The sequence below is a fragment of the Argiope bruennichi genome, chromosome 7 (assembly GCF_947563725.1).
Source record: "Argiope bruennichi chromosome 7, qqArgBrue1.1, whole genome shotgun sequence".
Taxonomy (NCBI): Eukaryota; Metazoa; Arthropoda; class Arachnida; order Araneae; family Araneidae; genus Argiope; species Argiope bruennichi.
This window is the reverse complement of record NC_079157.1, coordinates 71873959-71901843: the sequence shown is the minus strand read 5'-3', so window position 1 is coordinate 71901843 and position 27885 is coordinate 71873959. Positions and strand designations below refer to the sequence as shown.

Here is a 27885-nt window from a genome sequence, read left to right as displayed (position 1 = left end):
TTCAAAAGTAGAAAAATTAAAAGTTTGCTTAGTTTAATGTCCATTCCTCATAGGTAAACTGATCTTAAATAATGAATGAAATCAAAATAATCAACTGGAACAATACTATATAATAGGAAACTATTTTTTATTCTTAATAAGAGTAAATTTTTCACATAAAATTTCAAATAAAACAAATTAATAAGTGGAAACTAAAATTTATGTCCCAAAATATTATGCTAATAGTAATTTTAAAAATTTCAGTTCTTCTTGAATATTATTAAATATTGCAAAATATTGTTGAACTGGCATTTTGGTATTCCTGGATGTTCTTAATCTTGTTTAATGCTGCCAAAAACAGTTTACTGGAAGCAGTGGGTTTTCCTTATATTGAAAAAAAAATGTCAAATAAAGGAAAATTTTATATTTGAATTCAGTTAAGATTAGACACATCTTCTTTTATTGCTTCAAAATGATCAAATAAATTTCCAAATTGGTATGAGGAGGATTTTGTGAATTTGAAACAGAGAAAAATCACGAAGAAGCTCATTCCAAATCTAGAGCAATTTTTCAAAAAATTGCACCAAAACATTTTTGACGTAGTCCAAAATGAATTTAATTTTGAAATAGCCCTTTTCAAAATTGACGGACGACCATCATTGGTGGATTTCCAATTACACAAATCAGGCAGTTGCCTAGAGCTGTTAGGCTGAGAGGCGGAAACAAGCAGGTTGGTTAAAAAAATTTCCCAATTGCCAAATAAATCAATTTATAAAATTATGAATTATGTTAATGATAATATATAAAAAAACATTAACACGCATCATGTACATTATTATATTATCAAGTATATATATTATGTCACACGTTTTATTAACAGTTATAATTATTCAGGATCTTATATATTTTATTTCGTTCTTATGGTTGTTAGAATATTTATAACACCGAACATTTGCTTCAAGAATATATTGTGTGCAAATGTGGATACCGGACTGCCTGGAGTCATAATCTATAAATAAAAAACAAATGCAGATTCCCAAATTTAATAAAATAAAAAATATTAACCTAAAATAAATCATCAAAGTGTTATAAATGTATTGGAAAGTAAAATTGAATTTAGCATCTGAGGGATCTCATAACATGCACTATGAGATCCACCTCTGCCCACCATGGATCATCTAAAATTCTCCTTAGTTTTGGAATGCAGTAATTTCCGTAATCTCATAATATTTTTTTTCTTTTGGATTACGAAATACGCAGCTTTGAGCTCATTAATTTCCGATCTTCACTTTTCTAGCGTCATATTTAATATTTTCGATCTAAATTCGATTCTAATATCTCTCTAATATTTCCGTAACTTTTTGATTACTATCTTAGTATAGATTGAATATACTTTTTATTCTTATTTTATATTCCATAAATAGTAATTTGGTCTTCCTAAATTGTTCCTTTAACTTTAGATTAATCTATCTACCATCTTAATCTAAATTCAATCCCAATATCTTCATGTGTGAAAAAAGTAGATTAAATGCGCTGCTAAACAACGGAATGGCGATGCTCCTCATAGTTATCTTAAAAATTTCAAACACGAATTTTGTGGCAAGAGAAATTGAGCTTCTCCAAATGACTTGCATTAAATTCATTGCATCATACTGCTTAGGAATTGTCTTAATTAATAAAATTTTTATCATTTTTTAGGAATGTACGATGTAGTATGGCTTGGTTCGATCCAAATTCCTTCTTTTTAATATCTCAGCTAATAACAAGTAACAGCGGATGAAATAGAGCTAGAAAATATCTATGAAAGAAGATAGTCTTTTTATTACATACACCAATGGTACTCTCTCTAACAAAGTTCTGATTGCAAGATAATATATATGGAACTACTCTCTTTCCTCACACTCTCTCTTTTATAGGTCACACATGTCCCGTAGCATACTTGACTGCATCATTTACTGTATCAATTCTTTGTGCTAATTGGAAACACACTCATATGTCATCCGTCTGTAACTGCATACTAATGGACTGGAATATATTAAATTTTGGAAATTCAGGTCACCAATCACTTTTCTTCTTCTGAAGTCTGCAGATAATATAGGTCTAGATTTAAGCTGCGATATGTTCAATCTTACAGAACGCCATTTCTAAAGATGGTAAAATTATTATTCTTAATCAGCATATCTAAAAAAACAAAAGAAATATTCTGTCTCAAGATATTTTACAAATATCATCAAACAATGTGAGCAACCTTGTCAGCAACCTGCAGAAAAAACCATACGATTTAAAAATCGAGTCCAACTCGTTTCTTCTTCTTCTTCTTTTTTTTTTTTTTTTTTTTTCCTTTATTTATTTAGTTTTCAAGAAAGGAAAATACAAACGGAAAACTATATTACAACTGCTGCAGCACATATAGCGAGTGACTGACATGTATCATGAAATAAATAGGTTGGAATATAATAATGGTGATAGTATAATGAATAAATAGGTGAATATAATGAAATAAATAGGTTGGAATATAAGTTGGATAATATACCTCTCCTATGAGGCAATACTTCAGATAAGTTTGGGCGAATTAATATCTCCCACTCCTCTCCATGAAATGTTGTATACGATACCTCCACTTTGTTGTTTAGTATTCCGAATTCTATTCAATGTCGTGAAGGTATCGAAACTATATTATGAACTATTTTGTACTTATAGTACGTAGCTCTAAGATTATAAGAAATGTGGTAGAAGCGAATAATTTTAATTAATCCTATTGAAAAACCAAGTCACATGAACTTAGAGATCAAGACAGATTTTACGTAAGCCTTCGGGAAACTTGAAAAGTCATCATGAATCAGTTTATCATAATGCTAATTCAGGCTTCTAAAAAGTACGGATATACTTCCCTTTCTCAATTAAACTACAAGATGGCAAATGATTTTGAACTTAGACTACATTGTTTCAGATTTGATTTTTTTTTTCAGAATTTGGTCTTTAGTGATATGCGTTGCGATAGAACTTGGGACCTTTCGGTTCGCAGCCCAGTAACTAAACCAGGATACAAAAGCGTACGCGCTTGTAGCGTACTTGTTAACTGGATTATATGCTATTCTCCACAGGTCTATCGCTTCCATTTTTAAGCATTTAGAAAAATACATTTTTTTTTTTTCAATAAATAGAGAAACATGATATAGAAACAAACTTAAAAAAGATAATTATGCATTTTGAAATAAGATCCGAAGACTTTATACAAATCAAACTTTTACAGATTTTAATCACAAACATCAAAGACTTATATAATATTTTATAATTAGATTAATGAAAATCCAATTGTAGAACAAGACCTTTCGGAGATTTAAAGGATCATGAAACTATACTCAATTTGTTGGATAATGCATTATGTTTGTGGGATAAGATAACTCGAAATGTTTGGTTTTCTGGATTGTCGTCAGCATTTTGTAGTGAACAATTCTATTTTTATAAATCTCCGACAGTTTAAAATAGTTCATAGTATGACTAATATGATATTTTGATGACTAAAGAGGAAATTATCGGTAAATTCAAACTTTTTTTTAATAATAACATTATTCTAACAAAGGGGATGAGGAGAAGGGAGAAAATAATGACAGAACATCTTACTTTTGAAAGATGAATGGCAACATTATCAAAAGTTTAGAATAATGATGCGTAATGGTTTATAAAAGAAAATAAAGGCAAGTTGTTTTAATATTTTTAAAGTCATTTAAATTTTACTTTAAAAAATGTGCATTTGTGTTAACTCTTTTTCAAACAATTTAGTAATATGTAGTCAAGGCATAGTTTTTTTTACCTCTTAATGTATACTTATAACAATTATAATTTTTCTTTTTAATGTGCTTACCATAGTAAATAAAACAGATTAGAATTTGTAAGGTACGATTTTTATGTTTATAATATACTTATAATAATCCTAGATTATTAAGCAATTCTTTCAAAAAATTCTTATTCATTTTTGTATGTTTGAATTTATGAAAATCAAAGAAATAAATGAAATGTAGTACAATTTATCTGCTACTGATTGTTATTATACAATATTTTTGCGTTTATTTACTTTAAACTGTATGAGAACTATATATTTATCGTCATTTCATTTTCTTTATTTTTTGCTTCATACGTTTAAATGGTTGAACGAGTGTTGTATACTTTTTATTTTCCCCTGTTCCGAAGCGCAAGTAAAATAATTAGACATTGCGTATGATTAGAATATTCTACACTTTAATACTATGTTTGAAAAATATTCCAATTTTGATGATTTCTATATTTGCTATTAAATCAGTTTTATAGAAAAATCTTTTTAATAATTAAAGAGTTTTAAAAATTGACATCTGAAGAAAAGTTGTTCGCAACTTTGACTATGTATAGTGGAAATTCTCTCAACAAATGTATTTCGTTCCTGAATCCTACTCGCAAAACGATATAATTTTTCTTATAAGATCAGTGTAAAATAGGATAAAGCATTCCATTCCAAAAGTAAATGAAAGTGCTCACATTTAATAATGTAACTTATAGTTCATGCATTTTTACAAGAAAGCTGTAATTTGTTTTTGCGTAGGCAAAATTTTGCATAAATCAGATACAGCATTATCTTTAAATAGATTTGCAGCATGCTTAGCTACTACCTTGTAGAGTGATGCTTCTGAACATATGATGTAACAGGTTCTCAAGCTTGCAGCATATCTTTTAATTGACTAGAAGGTTGATGCTATATTGAAGCAGTTACACCTTTCTCTACTGTCGATATATCCTCCACTTATTGCCGTGACACTTGAATGCAATGCCTAAATATGCTTGTATTTGTGTGCACATGCTAGTGAAATACTTCTTCTTCCTATTATAATATAAAACTATAATGTTTATCAGTATTTCTCATATTTATTTAAGGTTCAGTTAACCATATATTTTATAATTTTGCTTTTAATTTTTTTGAAAGTCATTACACAAACATTAATTGTAGATTGATAGCTAAGAATTTGAATGTGACATTAGGATGTCTTCTCATCATTCGTTTTGCAAAACATCACCGTTAAGAAAATCCTTCATTTTATTCATTATTAGATTCACTCATTACGAGAAGTGTCCTTTAAGTGAGACTGGATTGCATAAGAAATAATTTTAATGAATGTTCAGTATTTTAATTCACTTATCTAAATTTTATTTTGTATATGTATAATTATAATAATATGTGCTAATAGTAGAGACAATGATAAAAGCTCAAGCGTTCAATTAAAAGAATAGTATTTATATTTGACTCATTGTACTTATTTAACTCTCCATTATTGTGTAGATTATACCAGATTGATATTCAGATACAGGCAGTCATTCTATTTGTAAAAATGTTTTAGATATTATTTTTAAAACAGTTTCTTGATTTGCATAATATAAGATATTTGTTGCATATTTAATCATTTTGTATATGATTTTTTTAAATTTTATTTAATTTGTTTGTCTTAGCTTAGTAATCAGTTGCAAGTTGATTGCATATAAAAACTGTGAGTATTTGTATTATGATTTAAAGATGCAATATATTTTTTCTATAGAACTAGACAGACTATAAATCTTTATAAATTACTATAAGTATATCAGTTAAAATTAATATCAGTAATTTAATGAAACAAGATTTTCTATTTTCTGCTAAAGCTAGCTAGTAAGCTTTTCTGTAAAGCTAAAAAAAGCTAGTTAGAAATGTAAAAAGAAACAGATTCAATCCCATATTCACCATTATAACATCTAATCATTTTTTTAATGATAAAAAGTTAATGTTTTGGGAACCCATTGGCTTATACAACTTTATTTATAATTTAATTTTTTATTAATATTAGGGATTTCTAGTTCTAAATGGAGTTATTTAGCTATAATTTATTAAAAATAATAAAATATTTTTGTCATGATTATTACTTGTATTCTTTTTATTAATATTTTTAAAAAATGATAAGTTTATCTTTTTGATATTATTTTACATTTGTATTCCCAGAGATTAAAATATTTTTAAACTCATATTTTAAATTTCTTATGGTGTTTTTTTTCCTGAAAAGATATATTAATATGCATTTGTGATGATAATTAATCAATTGTTATAGGTACTTTGAAAGTATATGTTTAAATGGCTGATAGCGAGGACTGCCAGTTGAATGATTTGCAGAGCGAATTTAAAAAATTGAGAGTGGATTTTAACAGGTTATATATTTTATTATATTTAAACTATTAGATGATAATAGGTTTCTATATCAAAAATCATGTTTTAATAATTTTTTTTCTTTTTTATTTACATATTCTGTGTAGACCCTAAAAAGTACTTAGAGTTAAAGATAAATATTATGCTGTAACAAATGCCTTAAACTCTCAGAACTGTAATTTGAATTTTTCCATCTGAGGAATTTATATTTTGTGAACTCGTCTTGAAATGTTAACCTATCGAGTGTGTTGTGTGCTTTTTCTTTTCCCAGTTATGCTTTCTACATAATAAAATATCAAAAGTAACTCTGCTGCTTTTCTTATCTTCAATGTTTTTGTGTTTTAATATATCTAATGAATTTGTTTTATTGATAACATGGCTCATAATGAAGATTTTAATTTTCATGTATTCTGTTTAGTCTCACTGTTCTATTCAATATTATTTGCAAATTTTTGAGTAAGAATTTATACATTTTTAAGTGTGTCCCTAGTTGAAAATGTTAATTTCTTTAATATTTTGAATACATATGAATATCTGAACTTAAAAGATATATTTCCAAAAAATTAAATTCCATCATTTTTCTCCGCTCATAATCCATACAATGTTGATGCATTATCTTCTCTACTACTAATAATAAATATGTGTTTTTACTGTTGATGCTCTACATGACAGACCATTTGATCTAAAAGTGCAAAATTTAATACAAATATACTTTGAATGAGGTGAAATGTTTACCTTGATGAAATTTTATTTCAAAATTACAGATTAACATTTCTCTTCATAACTTTGGAAAATATCACAGTGTGAAACTTTTATCCATTTTCAAAATAATATATATAATCTTTTCAATTGTATGAATTTAGTTGTACTGCAATTTTTCTCTAATTTTAAGTAAACTATCAAATCTATTTCATTGTTTCATTAAACCTTTAAACTGCATAAATTTTCTGTTAAAAAGATAATTATTTTTTTGGCTAATTTTTTTTAGACATGAATTTCAATTTGTATTTACATTACTGAAAGATGATGATGATTATTTTTATAAGTTATAAATGTTAGATTTTTATTCTCTGAGTGAGAGCTTATGAATAAAATCATTATTGTATATGGATTAAATTTTTTATTTTATAACTTCAGCTTGCTTGAATTACTTAGGCTGTTGCCATAAATTCTGAATTTATAGATGTGCTTATTAAATGAAGTATACAAAAATAAATTATTTCTGTAACTACATTGAAGATAGTTAATCTATTTAAATTTGGGACAAATCGGCTATTCAGTGAAAAGGACTCTTTTTAAATATATATCTTTCATACTTTGTCTTAAATGTTTCAAGATCTAAATTCAAATTAATTCACCCATACCATTTATTTTCTTGAATAATGATATAATGTTCATTGATTTAGTTTTCTCTGTGTGTATAGATAGCGATCTGCATTTGATGTCTAATAGTTATATATTTATTTTCAGTCTTTGTCAGGATGAATCCCTTTCAAAATGTTGTCAGAAAACTTATAGTGTATTAAATAAGGAAAGAGATTCAAGTCCAAATCTTTCAAGCTCATCAAAAGTAGAACAATGTAAATGTCGATCCAGCTCATGTTCAAAGTGGTTGTCTAGAAAAAAGAAAAAGAAATGCTCCAAAAAGAAACTTAATCTAGAAAAGTCATCAGTTTCAGAAAGTGAGCTTTTCCTGCAGTTGAGTCTCAATGAAATTGTGGAAGTTGTCAAACAATCATGCCATACACAAGAATGTCCCCCAACAGAAGGTGCTGTAGATCATAGATTAGCCATTAGTGTTCAATATGTTACAGAAGAGACTGCTCAAGATCATTCAGATGATATTACTGTTGATGAGTTAGCAGGCTACTTTGATAATTTTGTATATATTCCCAAAAAAATGTCTCATATGGCGGAGATGATGTATACATAGTTTATATGAACTTCATCTTTTTTTCAGAGTTCATAATTTTTTATGCATGTGTGATTGTGAACAAAACATTTGCTGTTGATAAAATTTCTACTGAAGCAGTGTGCCTCCATTTTGCTTATGTAAAGTTATAGAATTTCATAGGTTTGATGTTGAAATGAGTGTTTAATAAAAATTTTCTTATTGTGTATTTCTTTATTTTTGTTAAATTCTGTACATTCAAGTTACAACAAAAAGTGATGCTAATCTTATTTATCATCAACTTGATTTCAGAATTTTATAAATATAAATTTTTATAATAATGGAATTATTTTTGATTCTAATAGGGAAAACAGCCCCTCATAAGTTCGTAAATTAATGCTCCTGTTGGATATTTTAAAAATCTTAATTAGTGCTCTTTGTAAAGTATTTTTTTAAACATTTCAATTTTTTCATTTACAGGGTTTTGAAACCAAGTCACTATGTATTTAAATATTTCTCTGATAACTGATTGCAGTTTTCATAGATGTCTAAAATACAAATCTAGTATTAATTTCATAGTTTCTAAATTACTGCTTTGACAATGCACCTTTCAAGCGGGTTTAAAAGGCAAAATTAACTTCAAATTAATTTGCAACACTTGTACGTCTTTCCTAAAAAAAATTTAATGAAATGTCAATTTATAAATTTTTAGAAAATGTGTCGATTTGACTAGAATATTTGATAAATACTTTTTTTAATTATTATTTTGAACTACTTTTTTTTTCAACATGTGATTTATAAAACTAGAAATTAGTATCATTGAAGGGGGGAGGGACTTTGACTAGACAACAAGATTTATTAAGCTGGTTTTGGTTAACTTGTTCTAAAAAGAAATAGGAGAAATCCAAATATTTATTTAATGAAAGGAAAAAAAAAAATTAATTTCCTTTATATCAACATTTTTTTCAGTGATTTGTACATATAATTTTGTTTTATGCTTGTATTTGATTTCTATTGCCGGTTAAGAAGTATTTAATGTATATATATGTGGGAGAGAAGGTATCCATCCTTCAAAAAAACTCACTACGAAACGGTGTCTAGGGTTAAATATGGGTTCTATTATACATATTTACAACTTTCGGTACATATTACAGCGTGGGCATCTCATCGTACTACCACGGTCCACAGCCATTCAATCCGAACATTTCAGCACCCGCTCGCTCTCGTCTCATTCCATCTACCAGCGTTAGGGTTCTCCCTGGCGTAGCCTGCGCCATCTCGTGGAGGCTTATCTGCTTCCATATATATATATCACTAGATGACCCGGCAAACGTTGTTCTGCCTTATAAATTATTTCTAGTGAATATTTTGGTTGATAACGAATGCATTGTAAGTGTGTGGGGATAGATAGAGGAATGGAGCGCTGTAGACGATCGCCGATAAAAATAAACACCAACCATTCATTTTCTCAATACGATGTATTTCATTAACATAACGAACATACACATTGTTTGATCTCTTAAAAGTTATGAAAAACATGATGTGCCCAAATCTAAGCCGCAAACAGACATCGTTTGGCCTTGCGACTTATTGATTGTCACTGCGAATGCGAATTTAACTTCCTAGTAACTTCCAACTTCCTAGTTGAACGCGTTTGAATTCGATTTCTCTGGGCATTCTTGATTTATGAAATATTAAATTTATTACTGATTAATCTAATTTGAGAGTTAAGTAGCTAACCAGTATTTATCTCGAGGGAATTGATTTTTAACTTAGCATGCTTTCGAACAAGCACTCAATTCTTGAACCAACATAAGCCGTTCCATTTAGTTCTATTCTCAATCACATTTTTTCTTTGTTTGAGAGACAGAGCGGCAAAGACCATTATCTTTGGTCTGGAAAAAAGTTCACATTCGATTATAAGATGAATTTTTAGCTTTGGATGAAGACCCGAAAATAAAATTTACTATTAAAAATTGAGTGTAAAAATTATTTGTATGGATTGAGATACTGGAAAAGGCTTTTTAAAATTTGTTCGATTCGGAAAGTAATTTGAGCAAAAAAAAAAAGTCGGAGTGCAGGTTATTTTGATCTTTGCATCTATTACATATTGGATTAGTTGATGTTGAGGTACTCTAATATTGAATAATGATCTCATTACTCTAGAGATAATAATTATTTATATAAGATTCGAATGATGAGATTATCTTCTTTTCTGTTTCGATACCACCTTGAAAATTTAAAAAATTCTGGAAAGTACTTTACTTACAGATCATAAAATAACTTTCGATAATTGTTAGTTATTTCTTTGAGATGCTTTCCCTTAAAGAACTTTTATTAAAGGAATTTTTAAAGATCTTGTGCAATCCATTTAATTTTTTCTGAAGATTCCGAGATGCATTTTTCGATTTTATTCCCGCCATTTCATTCATATAAAGTAATTGTCCGTGATTCCAAAGTAGAACTATTTTTTAAAATTTATTATTGTTTTTTCATCATAATTTTGTAGTCCAGTCTTTTGATGAATAATTTGGAAAATTTTTAAATGCTAAGAGGACAGATAGACTGCCTGGCATGAAAAAGGTTTGCAATCAGATTTATTCGGTCCATTTCACAATCGCCGAAAAATACGTGTAGGATGCGAGTTTCTATTTGATTCTAAACCGATTGGTTATTTTTCATAAAGTAATGAAATCACGTCCATTACCATAACATAAAATGTCAAGTAAATTCCTAAATGAAATTGGAGAGCACAATATATAAATATCACACGAACATAACATTTTTATTCTTTTCCTTGATAATGATTTTTTTTTTTTTTTTTTGCTCTAGTCTAATGGAAATTAAGATGTATATTGGACATTCCGATTCTTGCACATCTAAATTAACTGCAACTGCAATGGCTTTGTTTATATTTTGTTGAATCCTTTGAGAGACCGCTGAAACATAAATAAACTAGCATGGCATTTGGTTTCAAATCGGAAGAGGAAGCTCAGGAATATTTAGAGAAATTAGGAATCGAATACAAATTTTCTTGTTTCAAGGAGAAAGATCCTGAAGGTTAATCCATGTTTTGTTCAGTTGCTTTTTACATGTTTCACTGTAAATTGCCTTTTCACAAACCAGTTATGTAACACCATCTATCATGGCATAAACGCTACTTTAGCAGTTTTAGCATATTATTTTCTACCATCTTAAATATAGAATTGAGTGGTATAAAAACTGAAACCATTATGAATTGCTAACATTTCTTTTGTTTAGTAATTCTTTCAACAAATAATTAGCATGGGAACATCTTTCAGGTCTCAAGGCTGCAAAAAATATGTTACTGAAAGACAATTCCTCTATAAAAGAGTTCAAGTTCCTCAATAATTACATTCAAGGTCATATATTTGCAGACTACAGGAATTTTAAAAGTTTTCCTATATTTCTTATTTCAAAAAGCAAATGCTTGAGGTTTTTTAAGGCAGTATATGAGTGCTTATATTTATGCAATATTATAGCAGTGAATAGATAGACTGTTAAAATGTAGTGTTATTTAAGCTATAAATATGATAAAGCTATTAGCACATAAATAATTTAATGAAGAAATAGTTCATGATAATCATTTGAAGAGGTAAAAATAATTCTAAAAATGAATTAGATATTTGTAAAACTACCTATTATTACATTGAGAGAAATTTTAATTAATGATATAAAAAGTATTAAAAAAGCATATTAGCATTTTTGCTGATAACATTTAATAAATTAGTAAAATAATTACAGAATTAAAAGCTTCAAATTATATTTATTTATTGTTTTTACAGCAGCAGTTGTTGTTTATTGTTGTAACAGCATTGCTCTAATATATTCCCCATGTGCTCTTTATGCTTTATGTAAAGTTGTAATTTAAATTTTGTGTAAATTATTATGATTAATAGTAATGTTGAGCAATAAAAGCCCTGATTGAATTCACTGAACTTTCACAGGATTAGTTTTGAGTAATGAAAATTGCATTCAAATTCTGAATAGTAATTAATTTTAAATAAATATCGTAAGAATCATATTCAAAATATTTGAATTGAAAAGATCTTGTATCATGGGCAGAAAGAAGAAACATAGCTATATTAGCAAGATTTAACCTGAAATTACTTTTATTTTTACTCAACATGTTACAATAATGTTTTTAACAAAATAAGTTTTATCCTTTCTTCAAATTTCCAAAAAATGAAAACAGCAATTTAATTGGCTAGTTGCTCTAAAAATAACTGCACAAAGATTGTATTAAATTTATTAACCAGTTATTAAGAATTCCAGATTTAAATTATTTTATCAGGATTTCTATACCTAAAAAATCGATACTTGAAATATTTTAGAGGCATATTAGAAATATTTTGTTAAAAATTTAATAAATAAATATAAAAAGTTTAAGGTTTTAGAATTTTTTTTTTCTGGTTCTTTTCTTACTATCATCTTATTATTCTGGGATAGTGAAAATGACATTTTTGATTATGATACATCCTTTGTATCAGTAAAACATTTTATAAATATAAATAATCCAATAAGAATTTGTGAAACTAACTACATTATCTTTTTCTAATGTTTAAATACTTTGATTTTTAATAGTATCTTGTTTATTTCTGAAATATGATGTAGGATAAATTCTGAGGTGCATCTTGATTTTTCATTAAAATCTTTTTTAAATGCTTAATATTTCTTGGTATATAATTTGGAAAACATATTTATAAAAATACTTGATGAATGTAAATATAAGTAGCATTTAAAAAAAATAATATGATTGCTATTTTATTCATATTTTAAAAATTTATAAAGAAACATAGAAAACTATTTCTTCTTTATTTAAAAATTAGGTTGTGACCTTTTGAAATCACATTCAATTTTCCATATTCCTGACATTAATATTGATTAAAATCTAAAATAGCAATGAAATTTAATAACAATGACTTTTAAGTAAAGCAAACATTATATTTTATTTTTTGAAGGTTGTCACTTGCTAGGAGATTACTTAGAAGCTGTAAAGAAGGATTTTGAGAGTGCAGTAAAAGTTTTCAAATCAAATTGTGATGAGAGGAATTATGCAAAAAGTTGTTTCAAATTTGGCAATTTTAGCTACTTAGGGAAAGGTAAGCAATATATAAATTTCATATTGAGTTAGAAGAATATTTATTAAATTAAATTTTATGCTTATCTTACATAACTGATAGCAGAAATAGTTTATTTATGCACATACTGTTGGCATGACATCTGTGTTTGACTGAGTGGAAAGAGAAAGCTGCTTAAGATTTTGTTTGTTTTAGATTAGTCATGGAACTTATAAGTAAAGATGCCAGAATAGTTGTTGAGCCAAGAGCTCATAAGATAATTTTAAAGGTTAACTCAGTAGGAGATTCCTTAAATAAATATATTTCAATTTTACTCTCAAATTTTTTATATAACATTTAACTTTATCTATCATATCCCTCAGAGTAGAACTGAATATTATTATCATTGATGTTTAATTCATAATTAACATGAAATAAATGATTGACAGCTTTTGCGGAAAAGAAAAATCCGAATATAATGTTGCCTCTTTTATGGAAAAAGAGGACAGTATTGGTAAAAAAGCTTCTCTGCTATAGCAATTTTTATATTGAATTTTTTATGGTAATATAATTTGCTTTAATCAGATCAATTTAGACTAATGCAATTTTTATTGGAAAGGGTACATATTAGCATTTAAACCTTTGACTGCTTTATTAGAAGCAAAATATCTGATTTAGGTCTACATGGGCCCAAAATTGACTTTATATTGCTGAAGGAGTTTCTTGTATTACAAGCATGCAGTTTAATGTGAAAAATCTTTCCTTTCTAAAAGAACAGATACCTGTGCTGGTTTTGATAACAAAACATGGAAGGAAAGAATTGTTTTAATTACTTGATAGTAACTATTTTATTTGTATTAAAAGTCTAATGTACAGTCAACAGTAATAATATATGATTAGAATTAATATTTCAGATCACAATTTTTGATCTGAAGTTGAAATTTATAATTTTATATTTTAAGGATATGAAAATAAAAAGTTATTGGCATATAGATGGAAAACAATATTGGTTTAATAATTTAATAATAACCACTTTATTTATCTGTTGTACAATAAACAGTAATAATTTATGACTAGAATTAATATTTAAGTTCAAAATTTTCTTTATTTATTATTTGAAATTTATAATTTTACATTTTTTAGGATGTGAAAGTAATAACTTATTGGCATTTGATTACTATAAGAAAGCTTGTGACCTCAACCACCCAGATGGATGCTTGCATGTAGGTGTTATGCTGACAAGTAAAGAGAAAAGTCCTGGAAAAGATACCACAGAGATAAAATTAGATTTCCCAAATGGTGTAAAAGCATTAGAAAAAGCTTGTGCTGGTGGAAATGTTATGGGTTGTTTCTTTGCTAGTAGTTTATATATTACTGGTGCTGAAGGTGTCCCAAAGGATAGGAAAAAAGCTTCAGAATTATCACTAACTGCTTGTAACGGCGGAAATATATATGCTTGTATGAATCTGAGTCGAATGTACAAAAATGGCGATGGAGTAGAAAAGGACGAAGCAAAGGCAAATGTATTTAAAGAAAAGGCTCGTGAAATACGTGATGATATGAGGAAGAAACAATCAATTGGTTTACAACAACATACATAGTATTTCATGAACAATGATAGCTAATAGTGTAAAATAACTTTTTAGTGCAATTTAATTTATTGTAAATAAAACTGCCTTAAAAAAAGTTTAAACAAAAGTCTTGGCATAATTTATTACTGGTAAAAAGTTTATCATTTTATCACTGAACTAAGAAGGATCAGTTAAATTAAATGATAATTTTATATAATTCAATGTACATAGCTTTAAATTCATTTTCTAAAGTAAAATTATTATTACTGCATACAAAAAGGATGAATTATTATATGTAAACTATAACCACTGGATTTGCAGTAATCACCCTCCATTATCTACATGTTTTATTTAATTTATTTCATGTTTGAATTGACTCTCATTCACTTCACATATTTGAATTCTAAAATTTGTATAATGATATATATATTTTGGGACTTAATTATCAGCCAGTAAGTTTTTGATTCCATATGGTTATGAATGAGAAAATATAGTTATAAAATTTTAAAACTAATTGTGAAAATATTAAAAAGAAGAAAATAATTTATTAAAATATACTTTTAGCAGCATACTGTATAGTTGAGAATAATTTATTTTAAACAATACTGTGTGCATTATATGAAAGTTTGGAAATATTAATTAAAAAATGTTATAAATGTGTTTAAAATTTAATTTACTACAGTATTTTGATCAGTGCCTCAAATTTTTACGGTTTAGTTTTGACTTTATATTTTTGGAAAAAATAATAATAATGTAATGGTATACTAATAAATATTATGCTATAATAATAGAAGCATATATTAAAACTGTTTTATTTCTGTTTACTTCTTTTTGTTAAATAAATAAATAAAAAAATCTAAAGGTGTAGAATACACAATTATACAGTTAGTCCCAATAAAATGGAACACACTTTTATTCCACACAGACATATGCTTCCAGTTATAAAGTTTTATTAAATAAGATGAGTAATTATATAAATTCACTTTGTCTTCTGTAGAGGTTTATAATACATTAAAAAAAATTACTTTTATACAGTTTTTACAGAATATAAGTGCCAATTAGTAAAACATTTCTTTTGCATCCACATACAGTTGTACAAAATGTCATGCCTGCTGCTATAAAGTATGTTTATTTCAAAATTTAGATAGAAATAAAACTACTCAGTTACAAATCTGTTCAATAAAACTCCATTTATTATGGAAATGGAGTTTTATTGAACAGAGAAAATCTATCATAGGAATATCTGTATAGAAGTATATTATCCTATTATCATGACTTGAAAAATATTTGCTAATCACACATTTTGTTGTACATTTTGATTGACCGACTATTGTAATTTTGGATTTTTAAAGAAGAAATAGAAACTAGAGAAACTGAACGATTTAAAATGTCTCAGAGAAGTAATAATAATAAACTGAACAAGAAAATAAAATTCTTTGCCTTCAATTGTGTGCATATGACATTTGCCTGAAGAATGAAATATTTCAGTTATGAAGAATGTTTTGAAATGCTGATAAGTTATGCTGCATGAAATCATAATGCTGTGAAGTATATAAATGTAGTTTTTTAAATTCCCATCATCCTCTAAAAAGACTATTTACTGAATTGTTCAGCAATTGCAAGCTCCAAGATCTATACTTACCAGGAGATAATGAGGCATTTTACAAATAATATAGAAATTTACATTTCAAGTTACATTCATGCTAGTGTATGAACTGCCAGTTTAGAACTCATAATTCTAAAAATGATAATATAGAAAATGCTTTAAGTAGTAATTGCTATTCATAAATACTTATAATCAAATCAAGATTGGCAATTCTGGTATCTGGATTTTTGCAATTGGTTTGTACTTCTAGTATAATCAAATCCTTCATTGATAAGAAATATTATTTGAATCCCGCATATTGCTTTAACAAAAATAGAAACATCAACTATCCAAAATAATAACCCATGGAATTTTTAAGATCCATTCTCTGTTGAAGAACATCATCAGTGGCAATTTTCTGTAAATATATAGTGGGATGTTTTAAGAAATTCATTGATTGCCTTGTTTTGCACAGTAGAAGGCTGAATGGTGAACACTATATTCAATTAGTTTTTAATGGCAATATGCATAAACTAATGCTTTAATATTACATCTATACAAGTGGTTACAATTAAATGGTGCTCTTTCTTGCCATATGTTAGGTCTAGAACTGTTGGAAGTTCTTCCTAGATCACCTGACTTGATGCTTCTTGGCTTTTATTTATGGCTCAATGTTTTTCTTTGTCAAGCCATAAATAATGCAACAACCTCCAATTGATGCAGCAGATCTTTTCTGAGAAATTCAAGAAAAATTTATATAGGTGTTAGGGTGCTTGTATTGAAAAAGTTTTATAATGCATTATTTGACCATTTTTAAAAATTTGATAATAGATGGATGCACTATTAATTTCTGATTTTACCCTTTTAATAACTCATGCTATATGTACTATTTCTGAAATTCTACAACAAAAGGCTGATACAAATGCCAGTCTAAATTATGACAAAATGATTTAAGTTAATAAACTTTTAATATCTCAGAAAATACTGTAAATAGTAATATAAAATTTTGTGTCCTTATAGATGATTTTTACTGATGCTTTTTCCACTAGAGGATGTATAAAAAGTTAGTTTTTGTAACTCTATTGTCAATCTCTACAGAAGTCATAATTTTCATACAGCTACATACCTGATTTCATTTAACTTTGCAATATTTAAGGTAAACACTTATTTTTCTTGTATCTCAGACATACAAAATTTGAGTGAAAAGTTTTAAGAAGCATTATTCATTAACAAAATTCCTATTCGTAATTATTATATAATGAATACTAAGAATTTTTTTTTCTGGCCAATAAATCTTAAATATCATGATATTGATATAACTTAAAAGAAGTGCAATTATCCAGGTTTTTGATATACTTTCATACTACAAAGCAGTTTAATCTTTATTTTTTTAATGAAAAAAATTTCACCGACACAAAATTATTATAAAATTATTTCATATTTTAATTTCTATACATTTTGCACAATATATACAAGCAAATCAATTCAAAATTTACAAAGTAAAAATTAAAAAGTTCATATTTTATTTGTCTTACGCTTCTAACGCATACTGGTCTTTGCAAGAATAATGGACTGTAACACCAGTAGGGAAGTGAGCAAAGGCACTAGAAAAAGAAATTACAATAAAGATTTAACATTCCCATTTTATAGTAAAATATTCCTATAAAAATATAATTCTATATTAATATACACATAAAATACTTTTATTAAATATATAAAAAGATAAATTTTACTCCCTTTTTATGTAGTGATGGATAGTGAATTATAGATGCAAATAACAGTATGAATATTCAGTTAAAAAAATAATGGAATTTTTGAGAAATGAATAACATGTCCCAAAAAAACTGAAATTTCAATACAAAACTTTACACTAAAAGCTGTATAATTTATTATTATTTTCAAATAATTTATCCCTAAAAATATGTGTGGCAAAAATTTAGATTTCATAGTGGTAACAGGAAACATTTTTATTTATGATGCATAAAATAATGAAGATGTTGAAATTATTATTATTATTTTGCTTTGCTTTTTTTTTTTTTTTTAAGATTATGCATTTGCAGAATAATTTCAGATAAAATTTAATAAATGTCAGGAAGTTTTAAAAATGTCTAATATTCAAGCCTCTGAATATAATTACTTAAACATTTTAAGTAATTATATTCAGATTACTGAAACATTTAAACATTTCCTTAAGATTCTAAAGGAAACTTTATATAAGCTATGATAATGTCACAACAAAATAGTTTGGAACTTTTTAGATTTTGATTTTCATGAAGCAATCTTGAGTTTAGGAGATTCTTGTTGATAGTTCTTTTAATATTTATATACTATATTACAATGAATAGGAATTTTGTAACCTATGTTTATATTTAAGTAGTTGTAATTTGGCAATAATAAAATTAAATTTAAGATTGTAATTTCAGGATATTGCTATTTCAAATATAAAGTCATTAGAAGCTTACCTTTTTCCAATTCGTTTTTGACACACTCTACACATGTCCAAATCGGTTACAATCAATTTATAAGAATGAAAATGGATACTTTTAGCTTGAACCTATGTGAAAAAAATGAATGTGTATTATAATAAATATTATTATTAAACAATATGTACAATTGTTTAAAATTAAGATTTTTAGTTTCAAAACAGAAATAAATTACAAAAATCATGGTGATTTTGAATAACATAAATGTCAGATAGAATTCTAATTATTTTTGTTTTGACATTTATTAAAATAACAATCTTTAATAAAAATGAAGCCACTGAATAATCTATATAATTAATAATATGAATTATGTAATTTTAACCAAAAATTTACAAAAGCTGAGCTCTGACACATTTTTGAACCATAACATGCTAAATATATTAACATTTTTGCCTTTAAAATGAATAAGATTATATATATATATATATATATAGTTAGGAATGACTTTTAAAATTAATAAGTAAATCAAATTGTTTTATTTATAAGACAATCATACCTATTTTTTTTATCATGCAAAATAGAAGCACCAAGAAGTAAAATTAGTTTTATTAACTGAATAAAATTTGTACAAAAAGTACACAAGATATTACAAAATAATGTAGAATTATTATTTATCTATACTGAATACATTGAAAGCATTTTCAAATTATTATAATTAGTAATCTCATTTAAATTCAAAAAAAAGTTTATAATTTGAAAATTTTTCAAAGTGACTTGAATTTTTTTTTTTTTTGTACTATCAATTTCTACTTCATGACAAATGACTTGAAATACTTTTTATCTTCAATTAAGGTCATGCTAACATTCACCAGAATAATAGCCATTGGAAATAGTAAATTACGTTCTGTAATAACATTCAAAATTAAGGATATAACATTTGAAATTTTATCAAAAAGGAGGATTTTAATTGACATAGGTGTAAGATTAGTTATTACAACTGCTGAAGATGATAAATCAAAACAGATAAAAATTAATTGATAAAGAATAGTTCACATTCTTTGCAAACTCTTCTTCCAACAATTTTTATAACCTGACTAACAGTTTTATATGATCAGCTATTGTATCAAATCCTCTTTTGGCATAATAAATTAAGTCACTGCAAATAATGCACAATTCTTTTCCACTGAAATCAAAGTTTTTAAAAATATTTTCTCCAATATAGATGCAACAGTTCTCCCTCTTTCGATTTTTATCAAAGTCCTGCAGTTTCAAAGTATCAAAAACGAGAGCTGTCATCCTGTTGTACAAGGATAAAAATATCAAAAATGAAATTGAAAAGTTTAACAAAAACAAAATAATGTTAAAAGATCACGGAAATAAAATTACTCTTTTCATAGAAAGATAACAGCCCTTTTCTCTTATGTTATGTTATGTTTTCTCTTATACGTACAGCCAATTTCTTTTCTTAGTTTCAGATATTTTCTAACTGAATAAAACAAAAGGCAATAAAGAAAAGAATTCAACTTTCAGGCCTTTCAACCAATGCTGAAATTTGATCCCAAAATTCAACGAAACCTGGTTCTTTTCTCCAGCACACCTTGTACTTGAAATGGCTTTCAGCGAGATTACACAATATACTACAGATTCATATATTAAATCTGCATGCAGCTGTTTGTATGCTACTCGTGTTTTTTGCGTACGTACGCATATTTATAAGAATTTTTATGCCGATTTGTATTGATCGTAAAATTTGATTCTAAAAATCCTGAAATTTGCGGAAAGGTATTATATCTGCAAATACCGATAGTTTAAAAAAATAACCAATTTAAAATAACTAGCAATAAATTTTAGATTGGTTAGGTCATGTAACTACTAAAAGTTTTGATTTCAAAGCAAGCCTAGATATAAAATTAAATTTTAGGCAATAAACTTAATTTTAAAAATGTAAACATTTTACCTGTAAATGCTCAGCGTAGAGGAGGGATTTTCTCAATTGTACATCATATTTTCTGGCTTGTATATTATGAAGTACACATTCTAAGAAATCTTTTACTGCGCTTACAGGAATAACTGAAGGTAAAAGACTGAGAGCCTATAAATGTAAATGTTTGGTTTGAACAAAATTAGCACAAATAAATTATACTGAGGGTATATATAAAGCAAATGTCTGAAAGCTAGATTACAAAATATTAATTGTATAAATAATATCTCAATCTTTTATAATAGATACTTTTAGAATATTTCCAAATGTGATGTACAAACAACAGGAAACAACTATGTTAGAATGAATCAACAACATTTTGTAATCAGCACTTGACACTCATTTAAAGCACAAACAAATCATATTTTCAGATCAAATATTGCATTCCAGAGAAAGAGATAATTTCAAACAAACAGCATTTTGAAAATGTTACTTCATTATTTTATTGCAAAAAAAAAAAAAAAAAAAGGAGGAGACACATATTGATAACATCTATAATGAATATGCTCTTATTATTACAATATACAAAGTGTTTCTGACCATTTAAAAAAACAATCATTTTGATACACACACATTAGAGCATGTGAAATTATCATTTCATAAAAATCAATGCAAGAAAAATCAGATTCGGCTTCTGCTTCACAATATTATCTAACCATGAATTTTATAATGTCTATATGTTGGATGTGGTTCAAAAGCAACAAAATTATACATCATATCAACTGAAAAAACAAAGGAACATAGAATATAGAAAAACTGCTGCTTCACAGATAGAAAAAGAATTCTTTTTCATCGGAATATTATAGGAAAGGGAAGTGGATTAATTACTACAATCCTAAATGAATGAAGGTTGAAATGTCCTGATGAACCAAATCCATCTATGCTCCAGCATTGATGGATTGACAATGCAAATATAATCTACAGTTTAAAAAAAAAAAAAAAAACGATATAATCTATCAAAAACTATTTATTTTGTCAAATGATCAACATAACAAACTATAGTAAATTAATTTGAATGAAGCAAAAATATCTAGAATTGTCAAAAGTTACAGAATGTTTTCCACTAAGACAATTCTCACTCATATATGTCAAGAATAGTCAAAGAATCTCTAGAAACACACCAATGGGATGTACTAAAAAAGAATATTAGCCATATTCCTCAACTGTTGGCCTTCTAGATTATTTATTTATTATTCTCCATGGAATATAGGCACTCTTTCTAGAGAAGAATTCGATTATTTTGCAGAAATTAGCCCACATACTGGACTGATATCATTCATTATAGAATTTGTTTTAGAGTAGGAATATAGTTTCTAGTGTAAAATATTTGAATAACTCTTTCTTGCATTCAAGCAAATAAGTATTTTTCCTAGGAATAGGCAAAGCCATATTTATACAACTATATATATTTTTTTCTCATCTCACTCTTTAATAATAATAAAGATTAATGTATAAGTGTTGGTACCCAACAAGTCAAACTGTTCGACAAATAGTACAAAACTTTATATATATATATTTTGGATGGTAAAAATGCACATCTGGGATCAATTAAAATTTTTTAAATTATAACAAAATAATTAAAAATTAAGAGAAGTTTCGGCGATTTTTTAACATAACTTCCAAAAATATAATGGAGGGGGGGGGGAGAGAATGATTACTTCATTTTAAAATTAAAAAAAAATATATTAAACTTTTCAATGATACTAATTTTTTGCCATTTATTTTTTAATGTTTTTAATCATTAAAAAACATTTTAAGTGTATTTTATAATACATTTCATTATTAAAGTGAAATTCAAATCATTTTCATTGCTGCCATTAATATATATATTTTTTTTCAAAATTAATGAGAAAGAATGAAATTATGGTTTATTTTCTCATAATAAGTAGTTTGTTTTATTTAAAGTATACTTTTAATAAAGTTTTTAAAATTTGCTGTAACTGACAATTCAGGTTAAATTTCAAAAATAAGCAGTAATGAATTTTTAAAAAAGTCCATTCATTTTTAAATATTGCTTCTCTTTAATATAATATAATCAGAATAAAAATTATACTATCCTACACATGTTTATCAAATTTTAAGTTAAAAAAAATACTTTATTGAAAAAATTATCAACTGTATATTACATAGAATATTATACCGAAATTTTTAACAATTATTAACTCTGAGCAAATAGTTGGTCATCAAAAGTGGTTAATATAACATTTAATATTAGCAATATTTTAAATAAAAATATTTATAATCAAATGATTATTAGAAATGAGCTGCAATAATTAATTTAATTCAAGTGATGTCTTTTATGAAGTATGCCTTCTAATTACTTTAATCTGATTTGAAAATAATCATGCTAATTTCATTTCTGGTCTTTTTTTTATTTTAAATTTAAAATTAATCAATTTAGTTGATATATTAATTAAAAGTAGCTGTGAAATGTAAAATTTAATCAGAAGAATTACAAAACTCCAGCAATAAAATCTGAAATGATTTAAGATAAGCAATGCAACAACTTTAAGATCTTAAAATACACGAGGAAATGCCTGCATACATATTTCAACTAAATAAAGATTATTTTTTTAGGGGAAACGTGAAATAGTTAACCTCTAATAGAGACATTTTCATAAAAAGTAAATTTGGTGTTTTAAAACTAGATTTAAATAAATATTAAAAAAAAAACGCTTATAACAGCAAGCAAAATCTAATTAAAGAATGGTTACATTACAAAGACATACATTTAAAAAAAGTATTGATTCAGGTTTATTATATAGAAAAAAAATCTTTATTTTAAAAAGAAATAACATGCATTATATTATGAAAGAAATAAAAATTCAATAAAAGCATTTTCTATTTGCAATCAAAAATAACATATATTTATGTGACATTCAAATCAAAATATAGTTATGTTAAAAAATACCTTAAAAGAATCAATTTCATCAGCATATTGCTTTAAAATATTGATAGCCCTTTCTATGTCTGGTTCAGGAGGTGGAATGTAACCAATTACAGGAATATTCACTTTCTGATTTTCAGGTGATGGTAAATACAGTTTCAATAATGTAAGGTATACCTAATAAACAAATTTCATAAATTTTCATTTATTAAAAAACAATAATAAAAATGAAAATTAATTTTGAAAGAAATTATACTTACATCTTGATTTCCTGGTTTATCTTTGCAATAATTTTTTCTACAATAACTGTAAAAAAAAATTACTTTGATTATTGATTTTAAAGAAATTAGAATACAATAGGAAAGGATTTAAGAGTATATTAAGAAAGGTAGCAATTTTTTAAAATAGATAAAATGTAACATAATATTAAAAATGAATAAAAAAGCATACATAACAGATGGAATGGAAAGTTGAATTAATCAAAAAAATACATGTAATCTGATATTGATTATTTTCAAAAATACCATTTTTTTTAATACTCAACAGAGAAATTAACAGTTGAATACTGTTAAACTGATTAAATACAATGAATCAGAAAAATATAACAGAGAGAAACATAAGGTATAAATTTTATTCATTCTGTGATGTTATTAATATGATAATTTTCAAATTTCTTTAAATATATATGGATTTCCAAATCTCAAAAATTAAAGTCAATAATTTTTAAAAATTAATTTGCTATAGAAATGCATAAATCATTTGTAACTTACTTCTCAGCTTTGGCATAATTTTGTAAGATATGAATATAAATAGTCAATGCATCTTCATGTCTTCCCAATCTACCCAAAACAATAGCTCCTTCATCATATAAACCTATAAGGAAGGTAATAACGGCAAAGCAGAATTATCTTTTCGACTTGTAATACAAATTTATTAACTGATCAAGAGTAAAATTTTATATCATAACCGCTTTAAAAAAAAGAAGAAAATTAGTTGTGTTTTAGAAGGGGAAAATGCATATACACATACCTACATACACATAACTGTTCCAATTGTTCTCTATATATATTTTAATTTTGAAACCTTGTTTTTTCTGCATTACTTTTTAAATAAGTGTTATATTTTTAAAATTCTGAATTCGCAAACACAATCATAATAATTACTTAAAAACTTAATTTTGCAATTTATAGAGAAATATTTCTACAAAGTTTTTCAGTCCTCAGGCTGTTTCATCAAACCTCAGAAAGATATATAACGGAACCCAACACAATCAGATTTAGGGGGAAAAAAATTAAATAAATAAATATACAAACATACCTTTATTCATCATGTAAGTAGCAAAGCGTTCAACTGTATAGAATTTAGAGTTTTCTAGGAAATTTAAAAGTTTTGTTCTTAATTCTCCTAGCTCACCAGGTTCTTGCCCGGCAGGAGCAGGTGGATGACCTAGAAATAAATAGAGGAGAAATAAAATTATATCTATAAACTGCAACCAATCTGTCAAAATTAAAATTGCATTCTATTTACAAATCACAATCTATTTTTTCACTACCAAAGTACAGCACAGCAATTAAACTTCAATAAAACTTTTAATACTTGTAAAAGTTTATGTATTTGCTAATAAATGTAAATTATGAAATTTAATGTAAGTAAAATAGAAATTAAATGAGCAAAAAAAAAAAAAAAAAAAAGAATGAACTATAATATCAAAATAAACTAAAAAAATTATATAATTAAAGTTGAATTCTATTTTTTATAAATCTTATGAAAAATAGAATAAATAAATATATTAAATATATATTTGTAAATATGAATAAAAAATATATTTGTAAATATGAATAAAAAATATATTTGTAAATATGAATAAAAAATATATTTGTAAATATGAAACAATTACACTGTGTGACAAACATGGATAAGTTAATATTACTAAATGAAAATAATTTCTGAATGCAATTGACTGATATTGAAATTTTTTTTACATAAAATTACCATAAGAAAGTTTTAAAATATAATGTATTATGTTTTGTTTATGATAAAATGCATAAATGGAAATTCTATTTTCTTTAGTTCATTAAATGGGCAATCATAGCTTGCCCTACTGGTAGATAATTTTTGAAACTTTTCCCATCTGATGATAACTAGTTTAACCTCTGTTTTCATTTCCATTGTTTGCTGAAACTAAAATGCTATTTGTAAGCATTAAAATTTAGGATGGCTATTTATTCAGATTAAAATATTTTATTTCCTTAGCCACCTTTGACTGTTAGGTTGTTTGGTATTGGATTTGGGTACGATGGCTGGATAACTTGCTTTTTCATAGCACATCAAGCAAGCTATTTTTAAAATTTATTTAGTGCAAAATATTTCAAATCTCCTATTGCTCATTCAAATATTTAGATTATATTATTTTAGTAGCTGTATATTCTATTTACTATATTCATGGAGCAATAATCTTAGATATCAAATTAAATATGTGCTACAATGTTAAAGATAGTATGCAAATTTAATCAATGCTAATTAAGTTAGTTAAACCAAACAACTCAGAAAAATGGCAATTACAAGTAATTCAATAACAGAACTGTCTTAGTTCATAATTTATATATTATCTAAGAGTCTTATAGAAAGATTCAACAAAAATATTCAATATGCTATGATAAAATATCAATTATAATAACTTTAATGTTAAAAAAAACAGCTTTATTGACAATGCAGAAAACATAAGTAATAATTCCTTATTCTTTTAATTTTGGAAGAAAAAAATAATGTAAAAAATATTTTTAAAAAAGCAAATAATTTAGATAACTTTTTAAAAATTATAAAATTCAAAATAATCGAATTAATATCACAGAAACTATAATTTACAGGATTTTAAGAGAATGCAAAAATTATCTTCATGAAATCGTTTCTGCAAATTATAATCAAAATCACTATCATTTTCCTCAGTTTTTAATTAAAATTTAAATTAAATTCTTAACAAAAATCATAATGAAGAATGCATTGCCATCTTCCAAAATATGTTTGCATTAAATGTGACTACTCTCGATATTAATGGCTTCATGTAAAGCACCACAAATTACTTGACAATCATAGTTTTATCTATTTACACATGAGACAATTTTAAAAAGTTACAGAATAAGACATGAAATGCAGAGAATTTATAACTGCAGAAGAAAAATAATTATCCGTTTACTGAAATATTTAAATTATATGAGATATGATAATTGTATTTTCTTTTAAAAACTTAATTAACAAAATAATAGAATGTTTTAAAACTCATGCATGTCTCATGTAAAACATGTCAAAAACATCATGTAAAACTTATACAATGACAATTCATTCGTTTTAATAAAACAGAAGCTTCAATTTCTAAAAATTTATAGTTCAGCTCACAGATAATTTTTAAAGATTATTTTCTCAGCAAATGTTTCATAAAAAATAACAGACAGTTTATATTTACCTTCTGGTAATGAATGTCTATAATCTGTTAGCAAAAATAGAATTTTTTCACAATATTTGTTGACTAGAGTGTTGTGGAAATTAGGAGTTTCATCATCCCATTTATGTATAATAAACTCCTACAAAAAATAATTGCAATAAAACAAAATTTATAAATTTCACAATAATATAATAGATATGGGATTAACATAGATATAGGACAGATGAGAATTTTTAACTGTTTGGAAACTAATTATTATATGGTGTTACATTAAAAAATATGCCTAGTATGACTAGGATTTTTATAGATACTCTTTTTCAATTTTGACACAACAAGATAACGAAAAACATTCAAGGTTGAGATTTATATTCTCCTCTGTTGTTTCAAGGTATTAATATTACTAATGCAATAAGGGACAGTCAATGCAATAAGGGACAATCTAACAGGATTACCATGAGTATTTCTATTCATTTCTCTTTGAATGTCATTCTTTCACAACTTACAATTAGTTGATAGAAAGAAAAGACAAACTAATTACAATATGAATTAAAAAAATAATAAAAATATACAATTTATTTGAATAAAACCAAGTCTTCAGCAAATCAATTTTAAATCCTAAGTTCCAAAAATTTTGATATTAATTAAATAATATACTGAAAATAATGCTAATAAGATTAAATATAAATCTAATATATATATATATATTTCATACAATTGTTGCTCTACTATTTTTTTCTGAACATTGCATACAGTCTGAAAGTAAACGACAGAATATATATAAAATTTTTTAAATTAATTTTGACAATACAAATTAAAATATGGCAAATTGTAAATCAATATAATTCCTAATAC

At 25.8% G+C, this 27885-nt stretch overlaps 3 protein-coding genes across 4 annotated transcripts in view; 2 read left to right on the top strand and 1 right to left on the bottom strand.

Moving 5' to 3' along the window:
- Positions 1 to 3636: 3636 nt before the first annotated feature.
- On the top strand, positions 3637 to 8295 carry LOC129975839 (oxidative stress-responsive serine-rich protein 1-like). Of its 2 annotated transcripts, none has more exons than XM_056089078.1 (3): positions 3637 to 3677; positions 6081 to 6177; positions 7646 to 8295. In XM_056089078.1, the coding sequence occupies exons 2-3, from the start codon at positions 6104 to 6106 to the stop codon at positions 8106 to 8108; spliced, it is 537 nt and encodes a 178-aa protein (XP_055945053.1). In that variant the 5' UTR covers positions 3637 to 3677; positions 6081 to 6103; the 3' UTR covers positions 8109 to 8295. The 2 variants fall into 2 exon arrangements, with proteins under 2 accessions (XP_055945053.1, XP_055945052.1); XM_056089077.1 differs by lacking the exon at positions 3637 to 3677 and adding an exon at positions 3747 to 3876.
- A 2678-nt stretch (positions 8296 to 10973) lies between these two features.
- LOC129975962 (cytochrome c oxidase assembly factor 7 homolog) lies at positions 10974 to 15181 on the top strand. Its single transcript, XM_056089271.1, has 3 exons — positions 10974 to 11126; positions 13049 to 13189; positions 14291 to 15181. Exons 1-3 carry the CDS (start codon positions 11027 to 11029, stop codon positions 14746 to 14748), a joined length of 699 nt encoding a protein of 232 aa, XP_055945246.1. The 5' UTR covers positions 10974 to 11026; the 3' UTR covers positions 14749 to 15181.
- A 2541-nt stretch (positions 15182 to 17722) lies between these two features.
- Positions 17723 to 27885, bottom strand: part of LOC129975626 (vam6/Vps39-like protein) — a 32988-nt gene continuing 22825 nt past the window's right edge. The window contains exons 19-26 of the mRNA XM_056088707.1: positions 27055 to 27172; positions 24912 to 25040; positions 24365 to 24467; positions 23855 to 23900; positions 23619 to 23771; positions 20684 to 20818; positions 18766 to 18857; positions 17723 to 17907 (exon numbers count right to left, since the gene is read on the bottom strand). Coding sequence (XP_055944682.1) covers positions 17835 to 17907; positions 18766 to 18857; positions 20684 to 20818; positions 23619 to 23771; positions 23855 to 23900; positions 24365 to 24467; positions 24912 to 25040; positions 27055 to 27172 — 849 coding nt within the window. The 3' untranslated portion in view covers positions 17723 to 17834. The remainder of the gene's footprint in view (positions 17908 to 18765; positions 18858 to 20683; positions 20819 to 23618; positions 23772 to 23854; positions 23901 to 24364; positions 24468 to 24911; positions 25041 to 27054; positions 27173 to 27885) is intronic.

Excerpts from the sequence above, each read along its gene's own strand:
- LOC129975839 (XM_056089078.1), top strand. The coding sequence starts at position 6,104 with ATGGCTGATAGCGAGGACTGCCAGTTGAATGATTTGCAGAGCGAATTT. Across the intron at positions 6,178-7,645 it reads TTGAGAGTGGATTTTAACAG|TCTTTGTCAGGATGAATCCC; the intron begins GTTATATATTTT and ends ATTTATTTTCAG.
- LOC129975962 (XM_056089271.1), top strand. The coding sequence starts at position 11,027 with ATGGCATTTGGTTTCAAATCGGAAGAGGAAGCTCAGGAATATTTAGAG. Across the intron at positions 11,127-13,048 it reads CAAGGAGAAAGATCCTGAAG|GTTGTCACTTGCTAGGAGAT; the intron begins GTTAATCCATGT and ends TATTTTTTGAAG. Across the intron at positions 13,190-14,290 it reads TTTTAGCTACTTAGGGAAAG|GATGTGAAAGTAATAACTTA; the intron begins GTAAGCAATATA and ends TACATTTTTTAG.